The sequence below is a fragment of the Epinephelus fuscoguttatus genome, linkage group LG6 (assembly GCF_011397635.1).
Source record: "Epinephelus fuscoguttatus linkage group LG6, E.fuscoguttatus.final_Chr_v1".
Classification (NCBI taxonomy): Eukaryota; Metazoa; Chordata; class Actinopteri; order Perciformes; family Serranidae; genus Epinephelus; species Epinephelus fuscoguttatus.
The window spans coordinates 10,072,469-10,097,622 of NC_064757.1; the positions used below are offsets into that span (position 1 = coordinate 10,072,469).

Consider the following 25,154-nt stretch of genomic DNA (forward strand, 5'->3'; position numbering starts at 1 on the left):
TATGAATCCTTGTGAAAACATTTGGTGATTGTAACATCACCTGAAAGAAAAAGGAAACAATAAAATATGTTGCTAACATCGACACACTAGTGAACAAGTAAGGGTATATTACTGTATGAGAAAGAATAGCTATAGAAAATCCATATATTATCATTATCATTTTCAATCCAAAACCGGTTAGGTTGTTACCTACAAGTAAATATTTCTAAAACCAAATGTTTTATGGAAAACATTTTGTTGTGCAAACAAACAATACTTGACACACAGTGTGAAACTTGACTGGATAATGCCTTTCAAATGCAACAGCGAGTGGGCACAAGCACAAGGGATTGATCAAATCAATATTCTTTTTCAAGCATCTTTGTCTCCAGAGTTTACTTGCTTATGCATTTTGCTCAACATCTTACAGTTTTTTTGGAAACCCTCTTTTGTTGAACTGATTTCATAGCGGGTATGGCATGGTGACTGAGGTTGTGAAGCAATGAATGTACCTGACACAGTAGGACGTACTGGACCTACCTGCCCTCACTGTGTTCCCTGGCTGTATTCAGAGTTTAGCCGTCGTTTGAAGGACAGTCAGAGAGACAGAGAGAGGGAGAGAGAGAGGGTGGTGCACCACAACACCGCTCACCGCTTCACAGTGGGACTCAACATGAGAGCTGCCAAGTGTACTGTGTGCCTGGATACTGTGCACTTTGGTCGCCAAGCTGCTACCTGTCTCGGTAAGTTACAGATGTGTTTGAAAGGCCAGCCCTGAACCAAATGATTCACATAACCTTTATGTAAATGAAATTGACATATCATAGTAGTTCATATTTGAATTTGTTGCCCCATTTATAGATGTAAAATTAAAATCGTAGCCCTCCTATTATTATTCACTTTTGTTAGCTATTTTCTGTTGTGTAAATGTTATTACACAGATGATAAATGGGTGTTTTAAATTATGATGTGTGAAACTATGGTGATGGCTGCTGCTGCTCTTGCCTCTCACTCATTCTTTGTTCATAACATTGCATTTTATTGTGTGGCATTGCTCTCCATGACAATGTTTTTTCTCCTCAGAATGTCACGCTTTGTGCCACCCAAAATGCTCCCCCTGCCTTCCAGCGACATGTGGTATGTCCAGCGACTGCTCCCTGCATCTGCCTGAGGGCCTGCTGCGGGACAAAGGCACCTCCCCAGGCCAACAGCTCAAAGAGGCCAGCGGACACATGCACCTGGAGGGTTGGATGAAACAGCCCAGGTTAGCTGTGGACACACGGCCGCAGTGATGTCACCCTCCATTCAAAAATGTGTTTATCTCCCCTAAATTGTCTGACCTCGACTATACTTAACCTATATCTGTGCAAAGTTTGTCACTAGAGAGGGGTTTTCACATTCAATGTCTGTGCACTTCCCTAAAGTCTGAGATTCACACTTACGCCAGGAAAGCTAGATTAGTTACGTCACTAGGGCAAAAGCCAATCGCTGTCAAATAATGCAACACTATTCAACGGGGGACAGAAGTTGACACAACACAAAAACAAAGAAACCTGAAACCTTCAGTGCAGAGCGGACTTGTCAGTACAGAGAGCAGAGTTTGCATCAGTATAGTTCAAGTTTTGAAAGCAAAGTGTGCAGTTTTTGGGTGTAAATTGAACCTTTATTCCACTATCTACCAAAAACCCTACACTTGCCATTCTGATACGCCTGCCCAGTGGCGTCGCCTGGCCTGGGCATCCGGGACTTTAGCCCCGAACGTTTTTTCTTAAGCCCCGGATAATTCAACATCAGAAGAAATAATGAGCTGAGCTTTCACAATAAAACTCCCGAGGACTTCCGAAGGGCTGACGAGCGCTGCCGAGCACCTCTATCTCATTTTGCCTTAAACTGACTCATGTAATGTGCATTTTTTGGGGAAAATATGGCTCCTGATATAGTCTGTAGGCATCATCACTCAACTTTTTCACATGGTCTGGTGTTAAAAAAAAAAGCAAACTAAAAATCGCAAATCATATAACCTCTAACATTTTTTAAAAATTGAGGGGGAATATGATTAGGCTTCAGTCAAAATATTTACAAAATATTTACTTTTTTGGCATTAATTCCTGTGTTATCTATAAGTGCATCGTCCTGTTTCTATCAATATAATATAATTTTATTTTGACACATTTTGAAGTACATGTTGGCAGTATTTGGCTGTAGACAAGACGCAATAAGGCTCAAGAAAGCATAGAGCTTTTTTCCCAGGTAGGATCCCCTAGACTTCCCTATAAGGTTCTGGGCTCAGCCCCCAATGTTCTCAGTCCCAAGAAACGCCCCTGCCAGTCACACATTTTTGTGCACAGAGGACTTCTGATTCTGGGTCTGACTGAGGCTCAAACATGTATGGCTGAATCTCTCTCATGTTTTCTCTACTGCAATCCTGATGTGCACTGCTCTATTTCTGGTCACCATAGTGCTAGCAGTGTTAGAGACAGCAGAAAGCCAAACCAACTGCAAGCAGCAGTGATGGGCGGGTCAGGGGCCCGCCCAGAGGGGGACTTAAAGCTATTCTCTCATTGTTCTTTGCCAATTGGGATCCAGATCATACATGGGGTTCTGACAGTTTCCAAACATTACCAACACAAAGTAGATTGTCTATATTGTGGAGGTTTGTGATGGCCAGCACCTTACATAGACATGCCATGTTGTGTATCTGTCATGTCCTTCACACCTATACATAAATTTGTCTCCAGTAATGTGCCGTAGTTTCTCTTCAGTGCTCCCTCACTGTGGGCCTGTGTCATTTTCTCCCACTGATCAGGCAGGCTGATGTTACTCAACACAAGTCCTCTCAGGCACTCTCTGTTATGTTCTGTCTGGCAAAGTCCACCCATCTGGTACTTAAACCAGTTTAAACAGAAGCATTTGTAGAGTTCCCTGCAAAAACAGTGGATCCACTTCATCGTCTTTGCTTTGTAGTGATACGGTTGCCTCATGTTTTTTCAGGAACGGGAAGCGAGGCCAGGGCTGGGAGAGAAAATACATGGTGCTGGATGGGACTAAAGTGTCAATCTACGAGATAGAGCCCAGAGAAGGTTGCTTTGTATTACTTGTGTAACAGAAAAACATACAGCAACATTTCATAGCTTTACCAGAGTAGATCAGTTTTTCCCTGACAAATACTGCCTCTAGTTACACGCATCTTTTGTTTCTGTGTTTTATCCAGATTCAGTGAAACCACTGGAAGAGTTTGACCTGTGTTTGTCAGATGGAGAGGTGATTGTTCATGGAGCTGTGGGGGCATCTGAGCTACCCAACACTGCCAAGTCAGGTACAATATAATAAGTGTGCTGTTCTCTCACTGTTGATTTGCATGCTTCAAAATCTTTCTTTCACATTCCTCTTCTTCACCTTTTAGAATTCCCCTCACCAGTGTCAGTCAACGTTTTTGTCTAGTTTAAGACTTCGCTGTCTATAGTTCTTTAGAAATGTTTTTAAGAGGAGTTTTGGTTCTCCAAGTTTGACTGGAGACCCCAAGGGGTCATTCACAGTGTTCCAGAGAGTCCCAGTAAAATAAGGCAGAGTTCGATTTTACTATGATTAATGAGAAACCACAAAAATACAACAGTTTAAATTCTCAAGGCATGCCTTACTCATGTTTCCTGTGTGCCAGATGTTCCCTACGTCCTGAAGCTGGAGTCCCGTTGTCACGCCCCCTGCTGGCCTGGACAGTCACTTTACTTCATGGCTCCCAGTTTCCCAGACAAACAGCGCTGGGTGGCTGTCATGGAGTCTGTGGTGGCCGGGGGGCGAGCCTCACGGGAGAAAGCCGAGGCCGACGCAGTGAGTATCTCTGGAGCAGGCGGGGAAAAACTGGGGCAACTGGCTCGCTGTGTCCATGATGTCTGCTGACTCAGATCATGAAACTTTATGACCACACCCACAGATAACTGTTTTGTCTGTGGCTGTGGTTGTAAACTCGCTGTTTGACTGTGTGGGGGATACGCATGAGCAGCGGACATTGTATTCTTCAACAATTCATTTTAAGACATAGGTTTTAGGTTTAGAGTTTTGATGGATAACCCCCAGTTCACTTATATGTGTCGTTAATTGTCCCCTTCTTCTCTCTTCTCTTCCTCCTCTCTCTTTGTCTTTCTCACTGCTGTTTGTTGCTTTTTCATCATGCCACATTGTATGTCCGGTATATGGGCGTGTTTTGTTGATTTGCTCTATTCTGCCCATTCCATTGGGTTTCATTGCACACATAGGCTGCTGTGTCCAAAAGACAAATGGTTCTGTCTCCTCTGGTCCAGGTAAAAAGTTACACAGATATAGACATAAGACTTACTGACAGACACACACACACACACACACACACACACACACACACACACCTGCATATCCTACACGAGGCACGCAGTAGTGCATGTGTCTGTCATTGTGTTAGTTGGTCATCTCCCCCCTGCTCCCACCTCACCAGCTGTGACCACTCCTCACTCTCACTATCCTCTGCTACACTGTCATGTCCCGTGCAATCTCTGTGTTAATGTAATAGTTTGGATGTTGCTGAAATATGTCTTTGGTGTCCTGTTTTTTTAACACCAGTACACATCTTCTCACCAAGATGTTTGATCATCTTTGGGTTGATCCTCTCCAGCTGTCCTGTTCAGAGGACCAGGGATCAGACAGTGGGTTTTTACCTGCTGGTGTACTTGTCTGTGTTTTTACCCTGCTGCCCCTCTGCACACTCTTTAGAGAATGGGACTCAAGTCACGTGACTCTGACACATCTGTGAGACACAATTCACCTTTGAGAAACATAAATTTAACTGAATTTACTGCTCTAGAGTTGATTGTGGCATGTATCAGAATGACTTGGAAATAATATTTTCTTCATCTTTCTTGCCAACTCTTAAAGGGTAACTTTGATGATTTTCAACCCGGACCCCATTTTCCCATGTTTTTTTGTTAAAGTGACGACTGGAGACTCAGACAACACAACAAATTGGTCCAGTGTTGAGTGGGACCCTGTAGACAACAATGTAACATTAATAGGCAATTGCATACAATCAATTTATGTCCATTAAAGACACTTGGTTTTGCCACTGGCAAACTCAGATTGTTATTCAAAGTGTCTGGCAACACTATGGACAGGATCCCCTACAGAGACATTTTGTTACAGAGTGAGATCCTTTTTGTTTAACCAAAGCAGTCCCAAAATCCCCATAACCAAACCCACCAGACTCTATTTAAATAATTAGCATTATCATTGTGAAACACCCTTAGCCTATACCAAATACCAAAAATGCCAAAGTTACCCTTTAACATCTGACTTGAATGACTTCCCATGCTGCTATTGCCTGTTTGTGCACAGGTAAATTCAGGTTAGCCAGTTAAGACTAAGGTGCCTCATGCTGTTACCCTTCACTTGTCATGGAATACATATTAACAAAACAACTTTATACAGATGAGGTCAGTTCTTCGTTGAGCATTATTTGATTAAAGCAAAAGGTAAATGTTATTGTTGGTGTAACATAAAATTGATTTTTTTTTTAAGTTATTAACAATGCAATGACTTGACTCACTTTCTACTTCTGACTGGATTTCTGAGAGTCCATCAGTTGTCATTAGAGTACTGAAAATCTGTCCACCTTATTCCTAGCCCCACGGTACCCCGCATGAATTATGGGTACGACTTCCGGCGCTGAAACGGAACTGGCATTTTCCAAAGGTAGCTGCAGGTAGTCTAATCACACAAATAAAGAGCCTTTACAACTGAGAAATTATCAATCTCCCACTGTCTTCCCATCTCTCCCTTATCAAAACAGTAAAGATACACATTACACATGGAAAATTAACGTGGCTAACATGAGTTAGCGAACTACATTTTCATCTACTGTGTGTGTACCGTACTTAAATGTGCTAGCGGAGGTTAGAAGAGGAGTTTTTAAAATCAGCAAGTTCTGTTTTTCGGAAGGCACAGCAGGCACTTTATTATACTACTTGTCTTTTTTTAAATTTTGGTATGAGAGGTGTGGTCAGATGTCATGAGGGTTTGTTGCTGGAAGCTGCCTCTAGTTCTGGGTTTTGCTCTCTTTGCTAACATCGTGGTCAAAATACAGGTGGTGCTTATTTTTTCCAGGCACCTGGCAACTTGGCATCTGCAGTAGAGGTGTTCCTTGCGAGCTCCCCCCTCCCACTCAATCCCCGCATATAGAGCAGATTAGTTGACGGCATAAATAACAAACGTGGTGAAGTAAAAAGTAGATTACTGGCTTAAAAATATAAAAAGGAACATGAAAGTACTTGTTTCTTAAGAATAAAAATGAAAAAAAAAAAAACAGTTTTTAATCATGTGCGTGACTTTTAATGCGTTACTTCCCACCCCTGGAATCCATGCTTGAAACATGAACTTAAAACTGAAGACTGACTTGTGACTTGGTCCCACCTCTGACCCTGTTAACGTTCACACAGTCCTGCAGCCGTCCAGCCCCCTCTGTCCTGCTCTTCTGCTGCCTCCCTCTGAGGTCATGTTGAGGTGGTGACCCTGCTGACCCCTGACCTCTCTCTCCTCTTACAGAAGCTGCTAGGAAACTCTCTCCTAAAGCTGGAGGGAGACGATAGGCTGGATATTAACTGCACACTCCCGCTCACCGATCAGGTACTTCTGTAGATCACATTTCAGCGGAGAGCACTGGCAGTGTCATCTGTGCGCATACAATACTTACACTTTGTTTCTTAAATAATTAATTTACTGATTTTAGACATTTTTCATGTTGATCATTCAGAAAACACGTCTGTCTGAAGTAGCAGTTACGTATGTTCAAAAGTAGAATTTTTGAATATATGAAAGTAAATGAAGCACAGAGCAGATGCTCAGGGCTCACTGCCAAGGTTCCCCACATGTTGCTCCTGTTTGAAATTTCACCGTATTCACCCAAATAATTATGGTTATGTTTCTGACAATGTGTTTTTGCTATACTGCAGATAGTTCTGGTGGGCTCAGAGGAGGGTCTGTACGCTCTGAACGTTATCAAGAACTCTCTGACTCACATCCCTGGCCTGGGATCAGTCTTTCAGATCCACATCATCAAAGAGCAGGAGAAACTGCTGATGATTGTTGGTGAGATGTCCAGCTTTGTCATTTTCAAAAGATGTGACTGTCAACTGAGCAGCAGGATTTGAGTCTAGGCTTTTCATTCAGTTCAGGCAGTGAGTGTTCATAAATCAAAATCCAATATCCTCTGCCATAACTACCTGCTGTTAGAAGTAACTCTCATAATTGAGGCTCTACAATTATTATTCATCATTAAAACTTTAAAAGGTCAAACTTCCATTCTAATAATTCTGCTGAAACTTGTAGATATGATTCATCTTGTCACACAGGGCAGCATGATGACTAAGAAGTGAATTGTCTTCTTCCTCCTGGAACATCAGCTAACTGTGTAACGTCTGTCTGTGCGTGCTGCAGGGGACGAGAGGGCGTTGTGTCTGGTGGAGATTAAGAGAGTGAAGCAGTCTCTGGCCCAGTCCCACCTGCCCAGCCAGTCTGAACTGGCTCCCTACATCTTTGAGACGGTGAAGGGCTGCCATCTGTTTGCTGCTGGGAGAGTAGGTCTTCCTCTGCTCTGTGAAACTTAAGATAAAGCAGCATGTCTGCTTCTTGGCTTTAGAGGTTTTTCTTTTTCGTCCGTGCGAAAATGTGAAATGAACATCTACGCTCTCATTACAGATAGACAACGGACCTTGTATATGTGCTGCTATGCCTAACAAGATAACCATTCTGCGCTACAACGACAATCTCAACAAATACTGCATTCGTAAGGTTAGTATAACCTGTTTTCTATAATGAAATAGCAACCAACACAATGAAAAGAGGATTGCAATCAGGTTAAGAAAATGTGGAAAATAATGTCAAAACACAGATCATGGTACCTGAGTAATGTGAATTAGAAAGTAACTAACCTTTACACAGTTTATGTCAGTGAAAGCTGAATTCTGAAAAACAGAAGAGCAGCAGATCATTTTTATGTCCTTTGTTGTTGAAGGAATACCTCATCCTCCCAAATGAACATTTTTATTTCCATTACTCACCCTGTGTTAAGGTGAATTCATGAAGAAAACTTTGTTTATCTTGCATGCCTGCACTGTGAATGAAGAATCCAAAAACAGACAAAATTCTTGATGAATTGAGGTCATAGGCATCCGGGTTCAACAACGGCAAAATTACAACAAAACATCTTTTACAAACTCTCACACAACTCCTGCAGTATAATCCAAGTCTCATTTATCCTCTCGTATGCTCAGTACTTCCCAAACAGAGCCCTTTTTGATGTGGAGCTGAAAGTAAAACTTACACTCTTCAAAGCCAGGCTTTATTGACAAAACAATAACAGAAACAAACTAACTGATCACGGCAGAGGTAGACAAGCATCACCAGTGTTCAGTGAGCTGAAATTACTGTGTCATCAGAGCCTGGCTTTGAAAAGAGCGGAGATAAGTTTCCCCTTCAGTTCATTTTTAAATTCAAAGGTTTTAGTGAAAATGCATTTCAGTAAGGAGGGCCAGAAGAATGAAATGAAGATAAAGTGTCAAGCAGAATATAAGTGTACAGTTTAACAGATGATTTGTGCTCATAAGATTTAACAAAGGTCTTTGGTGCTTGGACACCAGAGGGAAATTTTTTGTGATTGTGGGACACCTGAGTGGCAGCAAGATAAATCCCCCCATATAGTTTAGACATTGGTGGAGGTGGTGGTGGCTGCTGACTGTGGTTAATGACTGATGAGGCAAATAGAGGCTGCATCTGAGAAGACTAGGTGGTGATGGGGAGGTGGAGGGTACGCACAGCTGCAGCATGAAACGACTGAAGGCAGAAATAGAAACCATATTTAAAATGAAGAGTAGATGATGGGTGAGGATGACAGGCTGAAGGAGAGGGTGTGTTGCTGTACTATTGGTTGATTGTGGATCAGCTGTAGAACAGCTGATGACTCGATTGACAGCCCTGAACACTGACAGCAAGAGATAGAGTGTGTGCAGGGAGTGAATGGCAGGGTGCGTGAGAAGGTTACAGCCTAAGCATGAAAACGTCTTCCTGGCTGAACTTTTGCTATGGCTTCATGTGCTGCACCAGTTGTGTGAGAGTTTGTAAAGATATGTTTTGCTCTTAATAAACATGGACCCCTATGACCTCAATTCATCAAGAATTTTCTCCATTTTTGGATTCTTTGTTTACCGTGGAGGTGTGCCAGAAAAACACAATTTTCTTCACAAATTCAACGTAACACAAGGTAAGTATTTGATTTGAGGGTTCAAGTGTGTCAGGATCACATCATTTTATTTCTTTTTTTGTACTAAAAAGTGGGGGCTTTTGCCACCATAAAGGTTTCTATACAGGCTAAAGTGTTGTCTGTCTCTTCCGTTTTCATTCTTCATCTCACAGGAAATTGAAACACTGGAGCCATGCAGCTGCATCCACCTGACCAGCTACAGCATCATCATCGGCACCAACAAGTTCTATGAGATTGAGATGAAGCAGTTTGTGCTCGAAGGTGAGGACACAAGTAGACTGTTGCTGTGGTTTTAGAAAAAACATAACGCAGCATAAAGAAATTAAAACTTGAGAAAAACCTATAATCTGCTCAAAGAAACATTTTCTGTTATTTTTTGCAGAAACATGACATACATGTTAAATGTAGTATTTTATTGACGTTACAATCTTTCATTTTCTTTCCTGTCTGACTCTGGTGTATAGACCTCGTGCTGTCTTTTTTGCAAGCTGTTCCTGTACTTTATGATTTACCTGCTTAAAGAAACAGGTTATTAGGGTTTATACAATAGATCAGGTACCAGACAGTCACAGGATAACAATTAAGATTCATCTGATAATATTTCAACAAGCCTCATGAAGCAGGATAATGTTTGTTGGATAACTGTGATCAGTGAATTTCAAAACAGTGTTTGACCTGATTCATCCGCTGCAGAATTCCTGGACAAGAACGACGTGTCACTCGCCTCAGCAGTGTTTGCAGCCTCGTCCCACAGCTTTCCCATCGCCATCATGCAGGTGGCCAGCAGTATGCAGAAGGAGGAGTACCTGCTGTGTTTTCATGGTGTGTCTGAATTAACAACTCCTCCACATGCTGTTGCTATGGTTTCTGTTTACATTACAAGATGGAAACATGCTGTATGCTGATGGAGAAGAAACAAGATAACTGTAGTGCAAAGCATCACAGTGGGGCTACAGTACAACCACAAGCAATGTTTTAGTGCTAATTATTTTTTTTATCTAATACTACTATACTATAAATACAAGTCATAAATTGTACTTTGTAAAGGTGGGGGACTCATATATTTTGTATAATTTTTTATTTGACTCTGTCAGTGACACAGCTGCCTGCACACAAGACTCAACATGTCCTGTCTTGACTTTAGACACAATTAGAGGCACACAGAGGAGTGTATAGTAAGCTTTATTTATCTGGCAGAGTTTGGAGTGTTCGTGGACACGTACGGACGAAGAAGCCGCACTGAGGACATTAAGTGGAGCCGTCTGCCTCTGTCCTTTGGTAAATACACTTTGTAACTCCCACTGCTTTATGATGCAACAATACAGCAATCAGCAATACAGTATGGCATGTTGACACTGTCTCTGTGGTGCAGCCTACAGAGAGCCCTACCTGTTTGCCACCTACTTCAACTCTCTGGACGTCATTGAGGTCCAGGGACATTCTTCTCTGGGGTGAGACAGACCGGCTACCTCCGACCAAATTTGTAAAACTTACATTTTAGTTGTTAGCTTCATTTCCCACATCACTGCCTGTGCTTCCAGGCCCACAGTGCTGGCTCACCTGGACATTCCCAACCCTCGCTACCTGGGCCCTGCCATCTCCTCCGGGGCCATTTACCTGGCCTCCTCGTACCAGAACAAACTGCGGGTCATCTGCTGTAAGGGAAGTCTGATCAGAGAGTCCGGAGAGCTGCAGAGGACCGGCTCCAGCAGAGGGTCAGCTCCTGTTCTTGGTTTGAGCTGGAAAAAAAACTCAGCAAAAGAGAGAAATAGTACAGAATTTAAATTGTAGTTTACACAAACATATACCTCAAAACACATGTATTGTGAACTGTATATTGAAATTCACAGATAGAAAATGCCATTGCTTTTCTTTATTTTTATTTATTTATTTTTGACAGGCCAACAGTGCCATCTGCTGATAAGATATCAAAGCTTCTTGTGTCTAACAGACGGTTGGTTTTCCTGATAACATTGTCTGTTTTGAGACGTTGCTCTCTGCTCTGTTTTCTAAAGTAGTCCCAGTAAGCGAGGCCCACCCACCTACACAGAGCACATCACTAAGCGTTTGACCTCGGGCCCTGGCAGCCATGACGGCCTGCATCGGGAGCCCAGCACTCCACACCGTTACCGGGAGGGCCGCACCGAGTTCAGACGGGACAAGTCTCCAGCCCGACCGCTGGACAGGGAGAAGTCACCCGGCAGGGTGCTCGACAGTCGTAGAGAGAGGTCACCTGGGAGATTCGGAGACAGCAGCCGACTTCACGCTGGGTCTGTCCGAACACAGCTCGCCCCTGTTAACAAGGTACTGTGGGGACGTCCTGGTGACTGCTTGGTATCACTGCTTTGATTCTGCCTGCAGCCCCTCTTTCTCCTCTTTCTCCGTGTCTGTCTGTATTTAGTGTTCAATTAGGCAGAATATGATTAAATAAAATTAAAAACCAAGGTCCTCTCACTCACACACATAAACACAACACAGGAAGGTTCCATTACTAAACATTTGGTATGCACTACTTTTTGTAGTTCAGACCACTGGTTCCACCTTTTTTGGCTTGTGACAGTTAGTAGCCTCACATTCTCTATTTGTGACCCCTCGTCACACGAATTTTTGTAAGCTGTGAGCTAAAGAGCTGAAGATAAGAGATAAGATAAGATTCACCTTTATTGATCCCATAATTGAGAAATTCCAGAGATGAAGAGAGATGTTCTGGTTTCAGATTGTTCCATTTAAAGAGTTTACAAGTCTTCAAGAGATAAAAATACCCAAAATTTCACAGTTTTTTAAAACAACTAAAACTAGAGACAATGTTGAGTTGGGATCACTTCATCCATGATGCTTCAATCTGCGAATTAAAACAAATGTGGGTCAGGGGCATAACATGGGAGGGGGAGCAGTCTCCCCTTCCCTACTCCTTACTAGCTTTAGGCAGTGTCTGTTTTTTCATATTTTCATACCATGCTCTTGTCTCCCTGCTCTCCCTCTGCTGTTACAGGGCAGCTGTTTACAGTCCTGTGACATTATCCCTACCTCAGCTCAGCTCCCTGTTCCACCAGACTGACCTTTTAATAGAAATGTGAGCATCTGTATTTTTGACAGTACTGAAAATCATAGCGTCAGGATTTCTAAATAACCTGGTATATCATAATACCGACATACCATCCAAGCTTACTTCCTTTTCTGTTTTAAAAATAAACATTACTAGTAGTAATGTTTTCATCTGCTTTCTATCTTGTTAATCAACTTCTGATCCCTTAGATTTATTTTTTGACCCAAGTGGGGATAACTGCAAAGCAAGATAAAAGGAAATAGAAGAAAAAAGCAATAAAACATAATGGAAAAAAAACAATATAAATGAAACATGCTCGAAGAAATAATATAAAGTTCAATGTTATCATTATTCCAACATGAAATATTAAGATACATGCAGTATAGAACAAATGAGAAAATATGAGAATACTCTGAAAGAAGCAAAACAAACATCACCTCTGGTAGCAAAGGTATTCTAATACTGAATAAGCACTTTGCATCTTGGATTTGATTATAATCCATGGCCCTATTCTTCATGTTGCATCATCCGTTAACACAAAGCTATTAGAAGCAGTCCTGTTCTGTGCACTGTAGCACTGCTCCGAGATGATGCATCATTCTTACAACTAATCCTTGGCCCCTCCATTTGTTCTTGCTCATCATTTCATTTGTCCATTGTACTGTCAGCTCACAAGTAAACTTTCAGGATTTATTTGCCATATTTAAATAAAAAGTAAAACAATTCTTGCTGATTAAAATATGCCAATCAGCCTGGCAATATTTTATATTTTTATGCCTCTGCACCGGCGATAGATGTGGCTAAAGGCATTATGTTTTCAGGTTGTCCATCCATGAGCGCGATATCTCAAGAACGCCTTGAGGGAATTTTTTTCAAATTTTGCACAAACACCACAAAATTCTAATCAGTTCATTCTGACTCAAGAATGAACTGATTAGAATTTTGTGGTCAAAGTGCAAGGTCGCTGTGACCTTGCGTCCATCTTGTTCTCGTTCACGCAATATCTCAAGAGGGCCTTGAGGGAGTTTCCTTAAATTCCTTTTCCTTAAAAACCCATGTTTTCATAGATGGAAACAGACATAGGTGTCAACCGCGCGTGTAACTTGACGAGTGCATGTAGGCATACACTTGCAAGGTGATAATTGTAGTTCTTATTGTTAATACATTCCGTCAATAATCCAAAACCAACAATAAATGTGTCCTATTAAGTATTACCTGTGTCGCTGTAGCCCTGTCCTATTCCTCTGTGCACACACACACACGCACTGCCCTGCTGCCATAAATACTCATTGTTCCAAATGTGTATTTATCCACCTCAGGAAATAGTCCCCAACAGATGCACTAATTACACCTGTTTGAGTAGAAACAACAGCGCCCACCTGTTACAGGAAATTATTTTGCCTTTTTTTTCCAAAGTGAAACTATTTCTTAGTTATTTATTTCTAAAGATTTAGGTCTTCAGTAGGAACAGATGGGCTGAGAGTCACAGACAGGACAGGACAGTATTGAAAGATCAAAACTAACATATTATTAGTTTTGATCTTTTCATGTGCTGTGTTGCTATTAACAAAAATATAGAATATCATGAGCCTTATCATTGAACCTCTGATATTTAATCCCAATGAAGGAAATTTCATATTTAGGGAAGAAGTGGAAAAAATATATAGAATTTTCAGTGAACGAATTACTATGAATTTAATAGCACGTAATATGGGATATAGGATGTAATATAAATGTGCACTGTGTTGCGACTGTATTTGACTTTTTTCATCCCACTAGATGTTTTAAGGTGTTTTCACAGGACATTAATGTCATAATTTGACAGAGATGGTGAATTTAAGTGGTGACAGCAGTTCAATTAAGTGAACGCGACCTCTTTCCCCTGTTGTTGTCTTTTAGGTGTGGGATCAGTCATCGGTGTGAATGCAGTTCCACGCTGCTCCTGACTGGAGGTTAAAGAGAAACTATGGGCACACTTTGATCCACTCTGAGTGCAAGCACACACACATGCACACAAACACACATCGCTCAGGCTGAATGTCAGCCCCATCGCCTGTACATAGTGCAGTCACAGTTCCTCGTTCCACAAGACATAAGCCTGCACTGGGAGACGTCTCCTGCGACAATCCTGTCTTTTCTGACCCGTGTTTTCATGGGAGAAATCCCGCAGTAGATTAGGTGGCAGGGCACCTCCGCTGATCTACAAACCAAGAGAATCTACTTTATGATATGTACTCAAAGTTGTAAATATTGCTGTCTGAGTTTTTATAGATAAAGGGAATAGTCGGCTGGTAAAGCCATGTCTATTTTTTTTAAAAATGAGTTTCTAAAGATGTTGCAGGGAGATTAATGATGTCGTTGGTTACGAAATACAATATCAACATTTCATTAGAATCTGAAGTATCATGTTAGGTTTTTTCTCTGTTCAGAGAATCAAACTGACATTTAATTACTCACATAAATCATGAGAGAGAGAGATCTGAGGAGGCAACACTTTGCACACGAGATTGGATTTGAACAGGAGTTAAGAGCTTGTTCTTGTTACATGACCAGTCTTCTTTCTTTGGATCAAATGTATGGTCCTCTTGACTCAATAGCCTTTGATATATAATTGCATATGATTGCTTTATTGACAGTCGTCCGGCCATACTTTGTAAAACGATAATTAAGCAATGTTTTGCTCCAAGTGTTCCTTGTGTTGTTTTTAGCAAACCTAAGATCAAGAAACATGCAGCTCTGCCTCTGCTGCCGGACGTGTTGCAGTCAGGCCGGCTGACGCTGCCTCAGCTTGCTCTTAGTCCGCTGCTGCTGCTGCTGCTGCTGCTGAGTATGGTACAGATGTCCTGTTTCTGTGCAGTGATATGAAGTCTAGTAATTGTCAGGGGTCGTCACTTTCTAGTATTGTTTCTTTAGAGCCAGTAAGACCACCTCCATTCGTCACATCAGTGAGCATGACTAACTTAGAGCAGCACTTGTCGCTTTTCGATCTTGATTCTCTCTTGGTTGTTCTTTTCTGTCATGTATTCACTTGACTTTGCATTCAATAAGTAGATGTTGATGTTAAGACAGTAACTTAAGATTTTCTTGATTTTTAGAGATGTATACCAGTACATGCATTAAACATGATTGAAGTGTTTGACTGTTTTCTTTGTGTGCGTGCGTGTGTGTTTTCAGCTGCACATATTCCATCAGGCGTCAGCTTTTATCAGTGAGAGCAGATATCAGGTGCGGCTAGCAGACAACACAGTAGGTTTATCTAGTTTATTCTTCCTTTAATTCTACAACAATGTAATGCTCTTTAAAGTAAATCCGACAAAACAAAATATTCAGACTGAACAAGGAGCACTTGTTGTTACAGGAAATTGCTATGTACAGCTACACACTCCTCTGACAGACATGAGAAGGTTCAAAGTGCTTATCAAACAGAAGGGAAGAAAGGGAGGAAAATCAAACAAAAGCACGAGTGATCCCTTTGTGAGAGACCCGTAATAAAACTGCTTGGCACCAGTCTCCACCAAAAGAGACACACACACACAGCCACACTAACTTTCAATGCATTCACGCGTTCACACTCACATCAAGTGATTACTGGGCCGTTGCAGCGACGCCTCTGATAGAGCACGTCAGCGTGAGTGAAGAGAAATACAACATATGCAGACCAAGAGAACTTCTTGAGAGGGAAAAAAAAAAAGCACAGCAAGGGATCATACTGGCAACATGTGTTAACTGATGACCTGTTCACCACGTTACCCGACCCTCCCACATGACCATAATGCTCGTTACAATACTGAAAAGCACAGCAAACTTTCAGTTTCAGCTTTATTTTTGATGCACTCTGTGGCAGTGTCTACTTAATGTCATGTGCAAAAAAGCTTTTTTTTTTTCTTTTTTTTTTTTAAAGACAATTCACATTCATGGATTGTTGAACAAGACGAGCTTGGTGCCCCACATGCCTGTGATAGTGGTGAAAATATAGAGTAAGGATTCATGCTGCCAGCTGTCTGTCTCTGCAGGGGAGGCAAAAGAGCTTTGGCCTCAGACTAGGCTAAAAAAAAAAGGGACACTTAGCTGTCTTTTTTCAAATTAAGTCCTTTGTTGGCATTCTGTATTCAAAAGATAGTATGATGTAGCAGCTAACGTTTTCTTTCAACTCTTAGGACATAGACACAAAGATTTGGGAGGAGTGTGAAGCCTTGAAGTACATCCTGATTGAGGATTACAGGCCAGCTTTACATCACCATTATAAACTTAGATGTAAAGTCAGTATTCTGATTGCAGATCAGTGTTCCAGTTTATCTAAATCTCTGCAGATAACAGAAAGCAGACCTGGATTAAAGAGGGGCTAGTCAGGGTCAAACCAAACTGTGAATTTGCTGCATATCTAATGCAGTAGTACCATCTTAAATAAATTCAAAGACATAAATGTTTGGACAGTTCATGTTTCTCTTGTTGTGGCATCGCTTGTCCAGGTGTATAGTTAATACACTGACAGAAATGACAGCGTCTCATCTATGAGGGGCAAACAAATTTTTCTATCCTTTAAAAGACTGAAGGTGGAGCTGTTGAAACACCTTCACCACTTCCACATGAGGGCAGTGAGAAAAACACACACTTCAAGCCTGTTGTTCTGAGATCACCTTAAACAGTGGCTCCACTGCACACTTCAATCACCTGCTGACATTTAAATCCAACCAGTGATGTCAGGAACACAAAATCAGAGATACAGCTGCAGTATGATTAAATAGTATCATGTTGTCAATCACACAGTTATATTTATGCATTTCCTCTGATAGTCACAACTTCATCATCCTGTGTGGTGAACCACAGCGACTAGCTGGCCTACAGCTAAATGAAGCACAAGTGGGGCCCTCTGCTGACCTGACAAGCTGCATGATGATGAAGAAAGAGTCAAAGATTGGCAGTCTCAACAATATGATCATTAAAATGAAAATCTGCAGTTGTGTGCTGTACCTTTACTGCTCCAGCTGGCTAAAGGAAAAAAAAAAACCAACAGATTTTCAAAAACAACAACAAAGGCCATTCTCGATGATGTAAATGTGTAAAGCAAGAGTCACTCAGCTACTTCAAGCTCAGTGTGAATCTCTGTGTGTGTGCGTGAGTAAGTGTGTGTACAAAGTAGAGGTAGTGTTTGTAAATGGGTTTAAATGGAGTAATGTTTGTGTGTGTGAGCTGGGGGGAGGGGGGTTCATTTTGGGTTCAGGCTGCTTGTTTTGGACCACTGTTCTCTCAGTGCATAGACGTCTCATTGGCTACAGACACACTCGCTTTCCTTTGTTCATTCTGACGTGATGGTCACAGGTCACATGATGCTAGATGACACCTCTGACTTAACCCACTTCCCCCTCATAATCGGGAAATCGTTACATCCCCAAATCCGACTGTGATTGGGATACATAACGGCAATGCCGTCGTGTCGTCGTAGCCACAGATCAGAACCATCTCTCATTTCATAAACACTGATTATCCTGTGGCATTTGAATTGTCTGGATTTTAAAACAGCAATTCAACAACAAAACCTCAATAAATTAAATCAAAGTAATGATCGCATTTAAAAGGGAAAACCACTGCAGCATCAAAACAGGACACCCTGCTTCTCTATTAAAAAAAAACACACCTGTTACCTTCAACAGGTCGCAAAATATAGGTACTTTTGCAATTAATAACAAAAAAAAAACCAAAGAAATAAAAAAAGGAAAAACTTTTTGGTGACTAATTTAGTGAGCCACTATTCAAGGATTCTATACATTTTCTTAAATGCTATATATGTATCTGAATATATTATTTTATTCATTTATTTTACAAAAAAAAATGTGTGTGTGTGTGTGTGTGTGTGTGTGTGTGTGTGCAAGGAGGTCATTGAATGGGTGTTAGGCAGACTGGGCGTCTCAGTGAAGCTTCTCTGACATATTTCATGTGGGAGTTACAGACTTTGAAAACGTTATGAGCCCTTTCTGCTGCCGCTGCTCTCCTCCATGTTTCAGCCAATCAAAGTGGAGATCACAAGTGAGGTCACCTCCAACAGCTGCCTCCAATAATAATAATAATAATAATAATTCCATGAAATAAAAAACGTCTTTAGAATTTGAACTTGAAAGTTAAATGTGTCAAATGTATAACTTCGCTTGTGATTCCCACTAAAGGACTGAAAAGTGAGTGAGACTTTCAGCTCCCAGTGCCTGCTGGGTAAAAAAATAAGAAAAAAGGGGTGGTTGTGAGTGAAGGGCATGAAGGTATGGCTAACAGGACAGATTACACAGTTAGTCAGTCCATGTTGGACACAAACAACCTGCAGCTCGTCTGCTGTCTGACACAAACTGACAACGCCACAACACATCAGCTTACACTCCTAGCAGACGCGTAACAACAGTCTGTCAGCATGGAAGAGCTGAGCGGCCATCAGCTGTTAAAGGGTTGGATGTTCAAACGCCTTTTCAATAGATCACTAACTAGTCCTGTTGTAAAACTCACATGGATGATTTTTTTTTTTTTTAAAACAAATGAAAAATTACTCTCCTCAGTGTGGCCAAGGTAAGTATTCAGAAGTACGGTACTCTGAGACACTCTGGGCTGAATCTCAACACTAACTCAGAACTCATCCTCCTCTATTTTGTATTTACATGTCAATTATCTGTATATACACACTCTGTGTCAAAAGCTGAAAAAGAAAAACCTAAAAAGCAAGCAAATGTGTTGTGTTTAGATTCAGCCCAAATCATGTTAAAGGGTCAGTTCACCAAATTACAAAATTGTGGATTATCCAGACTAATGGGGACACGGTCTCTGTAGAGATGTGGCTGTTTAAGTTTGTAAAGGGACACTCCACTGGTTCTATAAGGAAATATCGGTTCACTCATTCAGAGTGCTACTCAGCCAATCAAACAGCTGTATCATGTCCTCTGTGGGTCTGAGGGGAGCTTGATCAAGTCTTGATGATGTCAAAATGAAGTCATCAGGGTCACCTTTCCTTTGATGTGGAGACCACAAACTTCTAACAGAAAGCCTGCATGGAGTTTGAAATATCTGGGTGGTGCCCAGGCAGGAAGTATCTAATTGAAAGATGCTACTGAGTTGCATAATGGGAAACGCAGTATCCAGCATTTTGGAGGTTAAACCACATTAAAGTCTGGATAGAATTCTTTTTTTAATCAGTATTTTGTAAAACATCTAAATGTGTGGAAGTGCAATAATAAATCAATGGAGTGCTGCTTTACAAGTCATTTAACAGTGCTTTTGGCCAATGACAACAATTAGTTATTTCATTATCAAACGGTCAAATTACAGAAAACTCTCTCCAGTTCTAGCTGCTTTTCTTTTTTATTTATGTTTCTAAGCTAAATATCTTCTCTTTTGGATCATAATTTGGCCAAAACAAGCCATGTGAATATGTGACCTGGGGCTCTGGGCCACATTTCACTGTTTTCTGTCATTTTAGAGAAAAAGTTGAGCTCTGAATAACTGATAAAATGAGTTGCAGATTTACTGATGATGAAAATAATAGTTGCAGCCCTAATTCAATTCCCCTCCACTGTATCAGTGTGGCAGCAGAAACCTCAGAAACGAGATCTCAAAGTCTGGGAAACTGAAGCGAGATTTAGATGTATGGTAAAATGTTGCTAGAGGTAAGAGAGGAAATATTATATGATAATTTGGGTGAAGTGACCCTTTAGGATTTTTCCTGAACAACATTTGTGAGCACCAGCTATCCAGACATTTCTAAAGCTGAGGGACTGTCTCGTGATTTCCACGCTGAACCTGATCGTACACCTTCCAGAGAAAAGAAGCGGTCCGAGCTTGGAGATGATGGTACGTAGAAGTCTGATGAGAAGCATGGATGAGCTGGGAAATGATTCAATGGACCAAAGCTCTCCGAGAGACTTCAGCGACACAGTGAGACGACCTGCTCTGCCTGCCTGGTCCATGGCACCAGGATGTCCATTCTCACTCCTCTGGCGTTGGATTGCGGTCCCATCACAAACCCTGTGTGGCGAATGTGTGATTTTTCTGCTCACACACACACACACACACACACACATACACAACCCACCCCTGTGCACACCCCCCGTTCAGAACACTCGGCATCTTGTCAACACGTCATTCAGCTCCTCTGCCACGTCATCCTCTGTATATACACATTAAATTCCATATACCAGCACACACACACATTTAAGTACATGGGACATTCTGTGTAGCTCCTGTGCTCTTCTTCAGCACTGCGCCTGCGTTGGCGGCTGGCGGCACATCCTGTCCCGCTCCTCTGAAACTCAGTTGGAGCTGGCCGTGATGGGTTTCTCCAGCTCCAGGTCCAGGGGAGCTGGGCTGAGCTTGAGGCTGCCGTAGCAGGTCTTACAGACGCGGCTGGGCTCGAACAGCTGCTGGCTTGGCACTGGGATCTTCTGGTCGCAACAGCTGGCACAGAACACGTTACCGCAGTTCCTGCAGGGAGACACAGACAGGTCACTGCTGGACTCTTAAACAGAGCCTCTTTACACCTACAGTTACCATGCGTCTTCTTTGCATAAAATTCAGCTGCTTTACATGTGAACCCGGCCTTGTTCTTCATATATGGAAAACTGAGCTACCTCAATTCAATCATTTTGATAGATGAATTTATATTCAGATTCAAATGACTGCTTTCCTTAAATGAAACAGAAAAGTGCTGTTATGACATTTTGATGGGGATTTGCCATTTTAACACAAAGTTGGATGAAATGTTTGAGTACACTCGGGTTAAAACAATGTTGCGGATGCTGATATGAAAATGTGTCTCCCGAAAACAAACTGATTAATTTTTTGTTGTTGTTGTCTGATTATAATGTGATCACCTTGGACGCATGATAAAACAGGTGGAAAGAAGGTAAGAGAGCTCTTAGTTTTTAGCAAACCCCATTCATCTTGTTGTCAGTTCCACTCTGCTGTGATGTTGCACTACATGCCGGGTTAGCAGAGGTGCTCTAACACTCCGTGGTGCTAACTTGATTATTCAGCCCGTTAAAAAAAACAAAAAAAAAAAACATGGTGCCATCACTAGACAGGAAGGCAGGTCACACTGGAGGTTTCAGATACCCATGCTCAGATTAAGATGGAAGGCCATGCTCACACACTACACACACAGCGGCCCCTTCTACCTGCCTGTACTCACCCTGAGCAGAAATGGAAAAAAGAAACACCTAATTCACTCTCAACCTGCAGCCCTTCACACCACCAGGTGGACTGAGAGGTCTCCTGCACCATGCTGTGCTGCTGGGAGGTGAGATGCAGACGGCTGGTTTGGGGCAGCATGCTGCCAGGTTGTGTGTCGAGGGTGGTGGGAGGGCAGGGTGCTGATGTAGTGCTCTGGCAGGGGGAGTGTGGAGGTTGAGGAAGTCCACAAGTTTTTTTTTGTTTCAGATTAGAATTTTTCAGGTGAAATAACAATCAGCCCTCGACCAATCACAGCCCTCCCACTGACAGCACCGTGCTCACAGTCACAGCCAATTTATACCGCTGAAATGAAACACGTTGGCGCAGCAGGACGCACACTCATGTCAATACATCTCAGAAATGAGCAGAGATTTCCCTGGGAATTTGCTGACAACTAGAACAGAATGAAGGGAAATCAGATGCAACAGGTGAGGAGAGGAAGGAGCAGGGAGGGAGAGGAGGGATTAGGAGGAGGAAGGTGCAGTGATGCCAGGTTATAAGGGTGGAGGATGGAGGGTGGAGGGTGGGGTGGCGGGGCGACAGGGGAGCCGGATCTCACCAGACCTCCTGGACAGGCTCCCTGCCACTGTAGAGGAGAGGGGCAGACAATGGATAAGAACCGCCTGAGTTAACACACTAAAACACTTCCTGCTGAAGTGTTTTTAAAAGCTAGAAAATCTACGATAGCTACAACTGTTTTTTTTTTTAAAATAAGATTATTTACAGATTATTATATTAGATCCCAATGTATACAACTTTGTCTGTAGTCCAGACCACACTGGAGGAGCAACTAGACATCCAAAATGAATCCTACTCAGATTTCTGCCACTCAGTGGTTAACTTGATCCAGTCCCTCACAGGGGAAGTAAAGAGCAGACAACAGTGATATGAGGAAATGATAACACCAGAGGAAACATCAGGATGAGGCAGAGCACACTTCAAATAACCAGATATCCTGATACTTCTAAGTTGACTCATAGTGGACGCAGTGGTTCGATCTGTCCCTTTATTCTAAACAGTGATGTCTGGGTACATCAGTGGAGGACAGCAGCCCTACCCCCCAAAAAATCTTATCTGTTTCAGTTCTACCCTTTAACAAGAGAACAGGAAGGCCCTAAAACACTAAAATGTGTACTGTATGACCTAACCATAGTGGACATTCAAAACATATTAAAAATGACCTATGTTCATATTAAACATGGCTAAGGTTTTCAATATTGAGGCGAATGTACTAGAAGTGATCCCTGTGAGCAAAAACCTCAGGTTTTCTACCGCTCTGAACATTCCATTTATTTATAACTTATTTTTCTACTTTGGCTACAGTATGCCATAGATTTCTTAATATGGTTCACTGCTCCAGGCACCCTACTGCTAGAGTTCACACTACACTGCTGAATGAATTTACATGCTAACACCAGGGAAACACGTAAACTTGAAACTGATGTTATTTTCTCCCTGATTTCATATCAGATTCCTGCTGCAACATGTCCGGTTGTGTCAAGAAGCTTTTCTTGGTGATTTTTCACAATAAAGAGTGCTGCAGGGATGATGTTATTATGTAGGCCAAGAAAGTTGGCATCACCCAGGTTCACTTGTCCAAGAGCCAATGGGATTTCCCATTGGATTTTGGATTATTGCAGAAAATAAGCTCTGTGGTGAACAAATGTTTATGATACTTGCATGTTTTGTTCAACCAGATAATCTTCATGAATGAACACCACTTTTATGATTTTTAAAGCCTAAATGCATTCGCCGTAAGTAAAAAGCTAACATTTGGCTATAAACGAGCTACACCATGGTCGCATGTCTTAACATCGCCACCACAACAAGGCTGTAAAGCCGTGTCCGGTGTGATGGCGTTCTGTAGTATCATTTAGCCACCTGTTAGAAACCACCTTTTTTAAGACAACAACAACAACAACAAAAAAAAAGATTCAAAATTCCCAAGTGGGGTATTTACTGACGCTTTTTATGTCGTATAACAAAACATGATAGTCTCTTCAGCTTGTGTTAACCACAGACTTTATTTCAGGCATCTAATGAAAAACCAAAATATCCATCAGGGAACCTGGAGAGCTAAAATGCTCACCCATTCCGGGTTTTAGTACTCATTCCTGCACCACTCTATTCTCTGTAACCGTCATTCCTTGGTTGAAATGACGGTGCAAAGATGTAAAGATGCCGGAGACCTGGAAACACTGACTAATCAGAGCAGGCAGGGGCTTTTTTGGGAGGGGGGCTTAAAGAGACAAGCGCTAAATGGAACGTTCTCAGACAGAGGGTGAATACAGGTGTTCCAGCACAGTATGTAACAGTCTGAGAAAATTGTGGTTTTTGAACATTAAAGCATGTAAAGATTTCTCAGTACAAGTATGAGCATGAAAATGAGCAAAATAGGTTGAGATAAGTTCATCTCAAAAAAGAAAAGAAGCCAGCACTCACAAATGTCCTTTCTGTAAATTTAATAAATTGACTTGGGTGGCGTTACCAGAAACACAGACGTTTCGACAGAAAGTCTTCTTCAGTGTGTAACTCAGATTACGGAAGTGGCGTTTAAATACGCTAGAAGCAATCAGTGCAGGTGTGTGGAAAGACAATTTACACTTCCGCCATACAATATAGTGCCAACTCACAGGCAAAGAAAAACACAACAACAATACAACAATCTTAAACACGTGTCACAGCTAAATAGCAGTAGATACACCGAAAATCGATATATATATGCATAATAAATTCTGCTCATACAAAAAGGCACTGTGATCAACAGTAAAACATGTGTGCTTGAGGGGGCAACTAAAATACCCAACTGTCAAATAACCATTAATTAAAATCAATAAATTGTCCCTCAATTAACAATCAGATCAAAAGTGCACGGTAAAAGGGATGAAGTACAAAAAGACACTGAGTAGTTGTCCCTCAATCAGCAATCAGATCACAGATGCACAGTAAGAAAAATAAAGTGCATTTGTGAGTGCTGGCTTCTTTTCTTTTTTCTGCTGCTTTTGGCCGTGCACCTGTTGAGTGGATTTATTTTGAGAGTGTTTGCTTCTTTCCTATGTGATAAGTTCATCTCAACCATATTTGCTGCTGGTCAGAGATGCATCTGTTCTTATATAGTATAGAGCAGGCTAGACAATAAAATGAATCTTTTATGCCAGAAAATGCATATGCATAAGAATGGCCAACTCCCTGGTGGAAACCAAAATTTGCCCACAGTCTGATTTTGAGCTCTCATCTGTAGAAGCAGAAGAGATACTCTACGGGGAGAGGAAGTAAAGTCTCATCAGAAAAGGTCACTCAAGATGAAAACAAGGCTCATTAAGATGGCAAGTGCAAACTGAAAGCTGGTTCAGCTTAATCTAGACATAGTCTGGATGTATTTGGATACAAGGAACTCAGTCTGAGCAGGAGAGGAGGGAGCTTAAATAGAGGAAACATCTCTTTGAGCCTCAACAGGACAGACAGGAATGATCAATGGCGGGGATAGTGAATGAAGGTTTGAGGTTTCTGCAGCTCAATAACCCTCTGTACTCACCTGCAGTGATGCTTCCTGGTGGCGAGCCAGAACCTGCTCTCACAGCCATAACACTGGGCTGCCAAATGGTCTGGGTACCAGCGAGTCACCTGTAAAGTACACGCTAATCTCAGTTC

General features: G+C 41.8%; 2 protein-coding genes across 14 annotated transcripts in view; one reads left to right on the plus strand and one right to left on the minus strand.

The window, feature by feature from the left end:
* The window catches only part of LOC125890345 (citron Rho-interacting kinase), a 59,172-nt gene extending 43,744 nt beyond the window's left edge, over nt 1-15,428 (plus strand). For 7 of the 10 annotated variants that reach the window (XM_049578927.1, XM_049578925.1, XM_049578931.1 and 4 more), the window contains 16 exons: nt 552-722; nt 1,063-1,243; nt 2,971-3,059; nt 3,191-3,295; nt 3,638-3,807; nt 6,544-6,624; nt 6,951-7,086; nt 7,435-7,574; nt 7,696-7,788; nt 9,409-9,517; nt 9,950-10,078; nt 10,454-10,534; nt 10,629-10,707; nt 10,798-10,971; nt 11,272-11,560; nt 14,202-15,428. In XM_049578927.1, coding sequence (XP_049434884.1) covers nt 552-722; nt 1,063-1,243; nt 2,971-3,059; nt 3,191-3,295; nt 3,638-3,807; nt 6,544-6,624; nt 6,951-7,086; nt 7,435-7,574; nt 7,696-7,788; nt 9,409-9,517; nt 9,950-10,078; nt 10,454-10,534; nt 10,629-10,707; nt 10,798-10,971; nt 11,272-11,560; nt 14,202-14,225 — 2,051 coding nt within the window. In that variant the 3' untranslated portion in view covers nt 14,226-15,428. The remainder of the gene's footprint in view (nt 1-551; nt 723-1,062; nt 1,244-2,970; nt 3,060-3,190; nt 3,296-3,637; nt 3,808-6,543; nt 6,625-6,950; nt 7,087-7,434; nt 7,575-7,695; nt 7,789-9,408; nt 9,518-9,949; nt 10,079-10,453; nt 10,535-10,628; nt 10,708-10,797; nt 10,972-11,271; nt 11,561-14,201) is intronic. The other 3 variants (XM_049578926.1, XM_049578934.1, XM_049578933.1) reach the window with 1 other exon arrangement.
* Nucleotides 15,429-15,553: 125 nt separating this feature from the next.
* The window catches only part of mtmr3 (myotubularin related protein 3), a 35,089-nt gene continuing 25,488 nt past the window's right edge, over nt 15,554-25,154 (minus strand). For 2 of the 4 annotated variants that reach the window (XM_049578941.1, XM_049578940.1), the window contains 3 exons: nt 25,039-25,127; nt 22,063-22,089; nt 15,554-20,756 (listed from right to left, as the gene is read on the minus strand). In XM_049578941.1, coding sequence (XP_049434898.1) covers nt 20,585-20,756; nt 22,063-22,089; nt 25,039-25,127 — 288 coding nt within the window. In that variant the 3' untranslated portion in view covers nt 15,554-20,584. The remainder of the gene's footprint in view (nt 20,757-22,062; nt 22,090-25,038; nt 25,128-25,154) is intronic. The other 2 variants (XM_049578943.1, XM_049578942.1) reach the window with 1 other exon arrangement.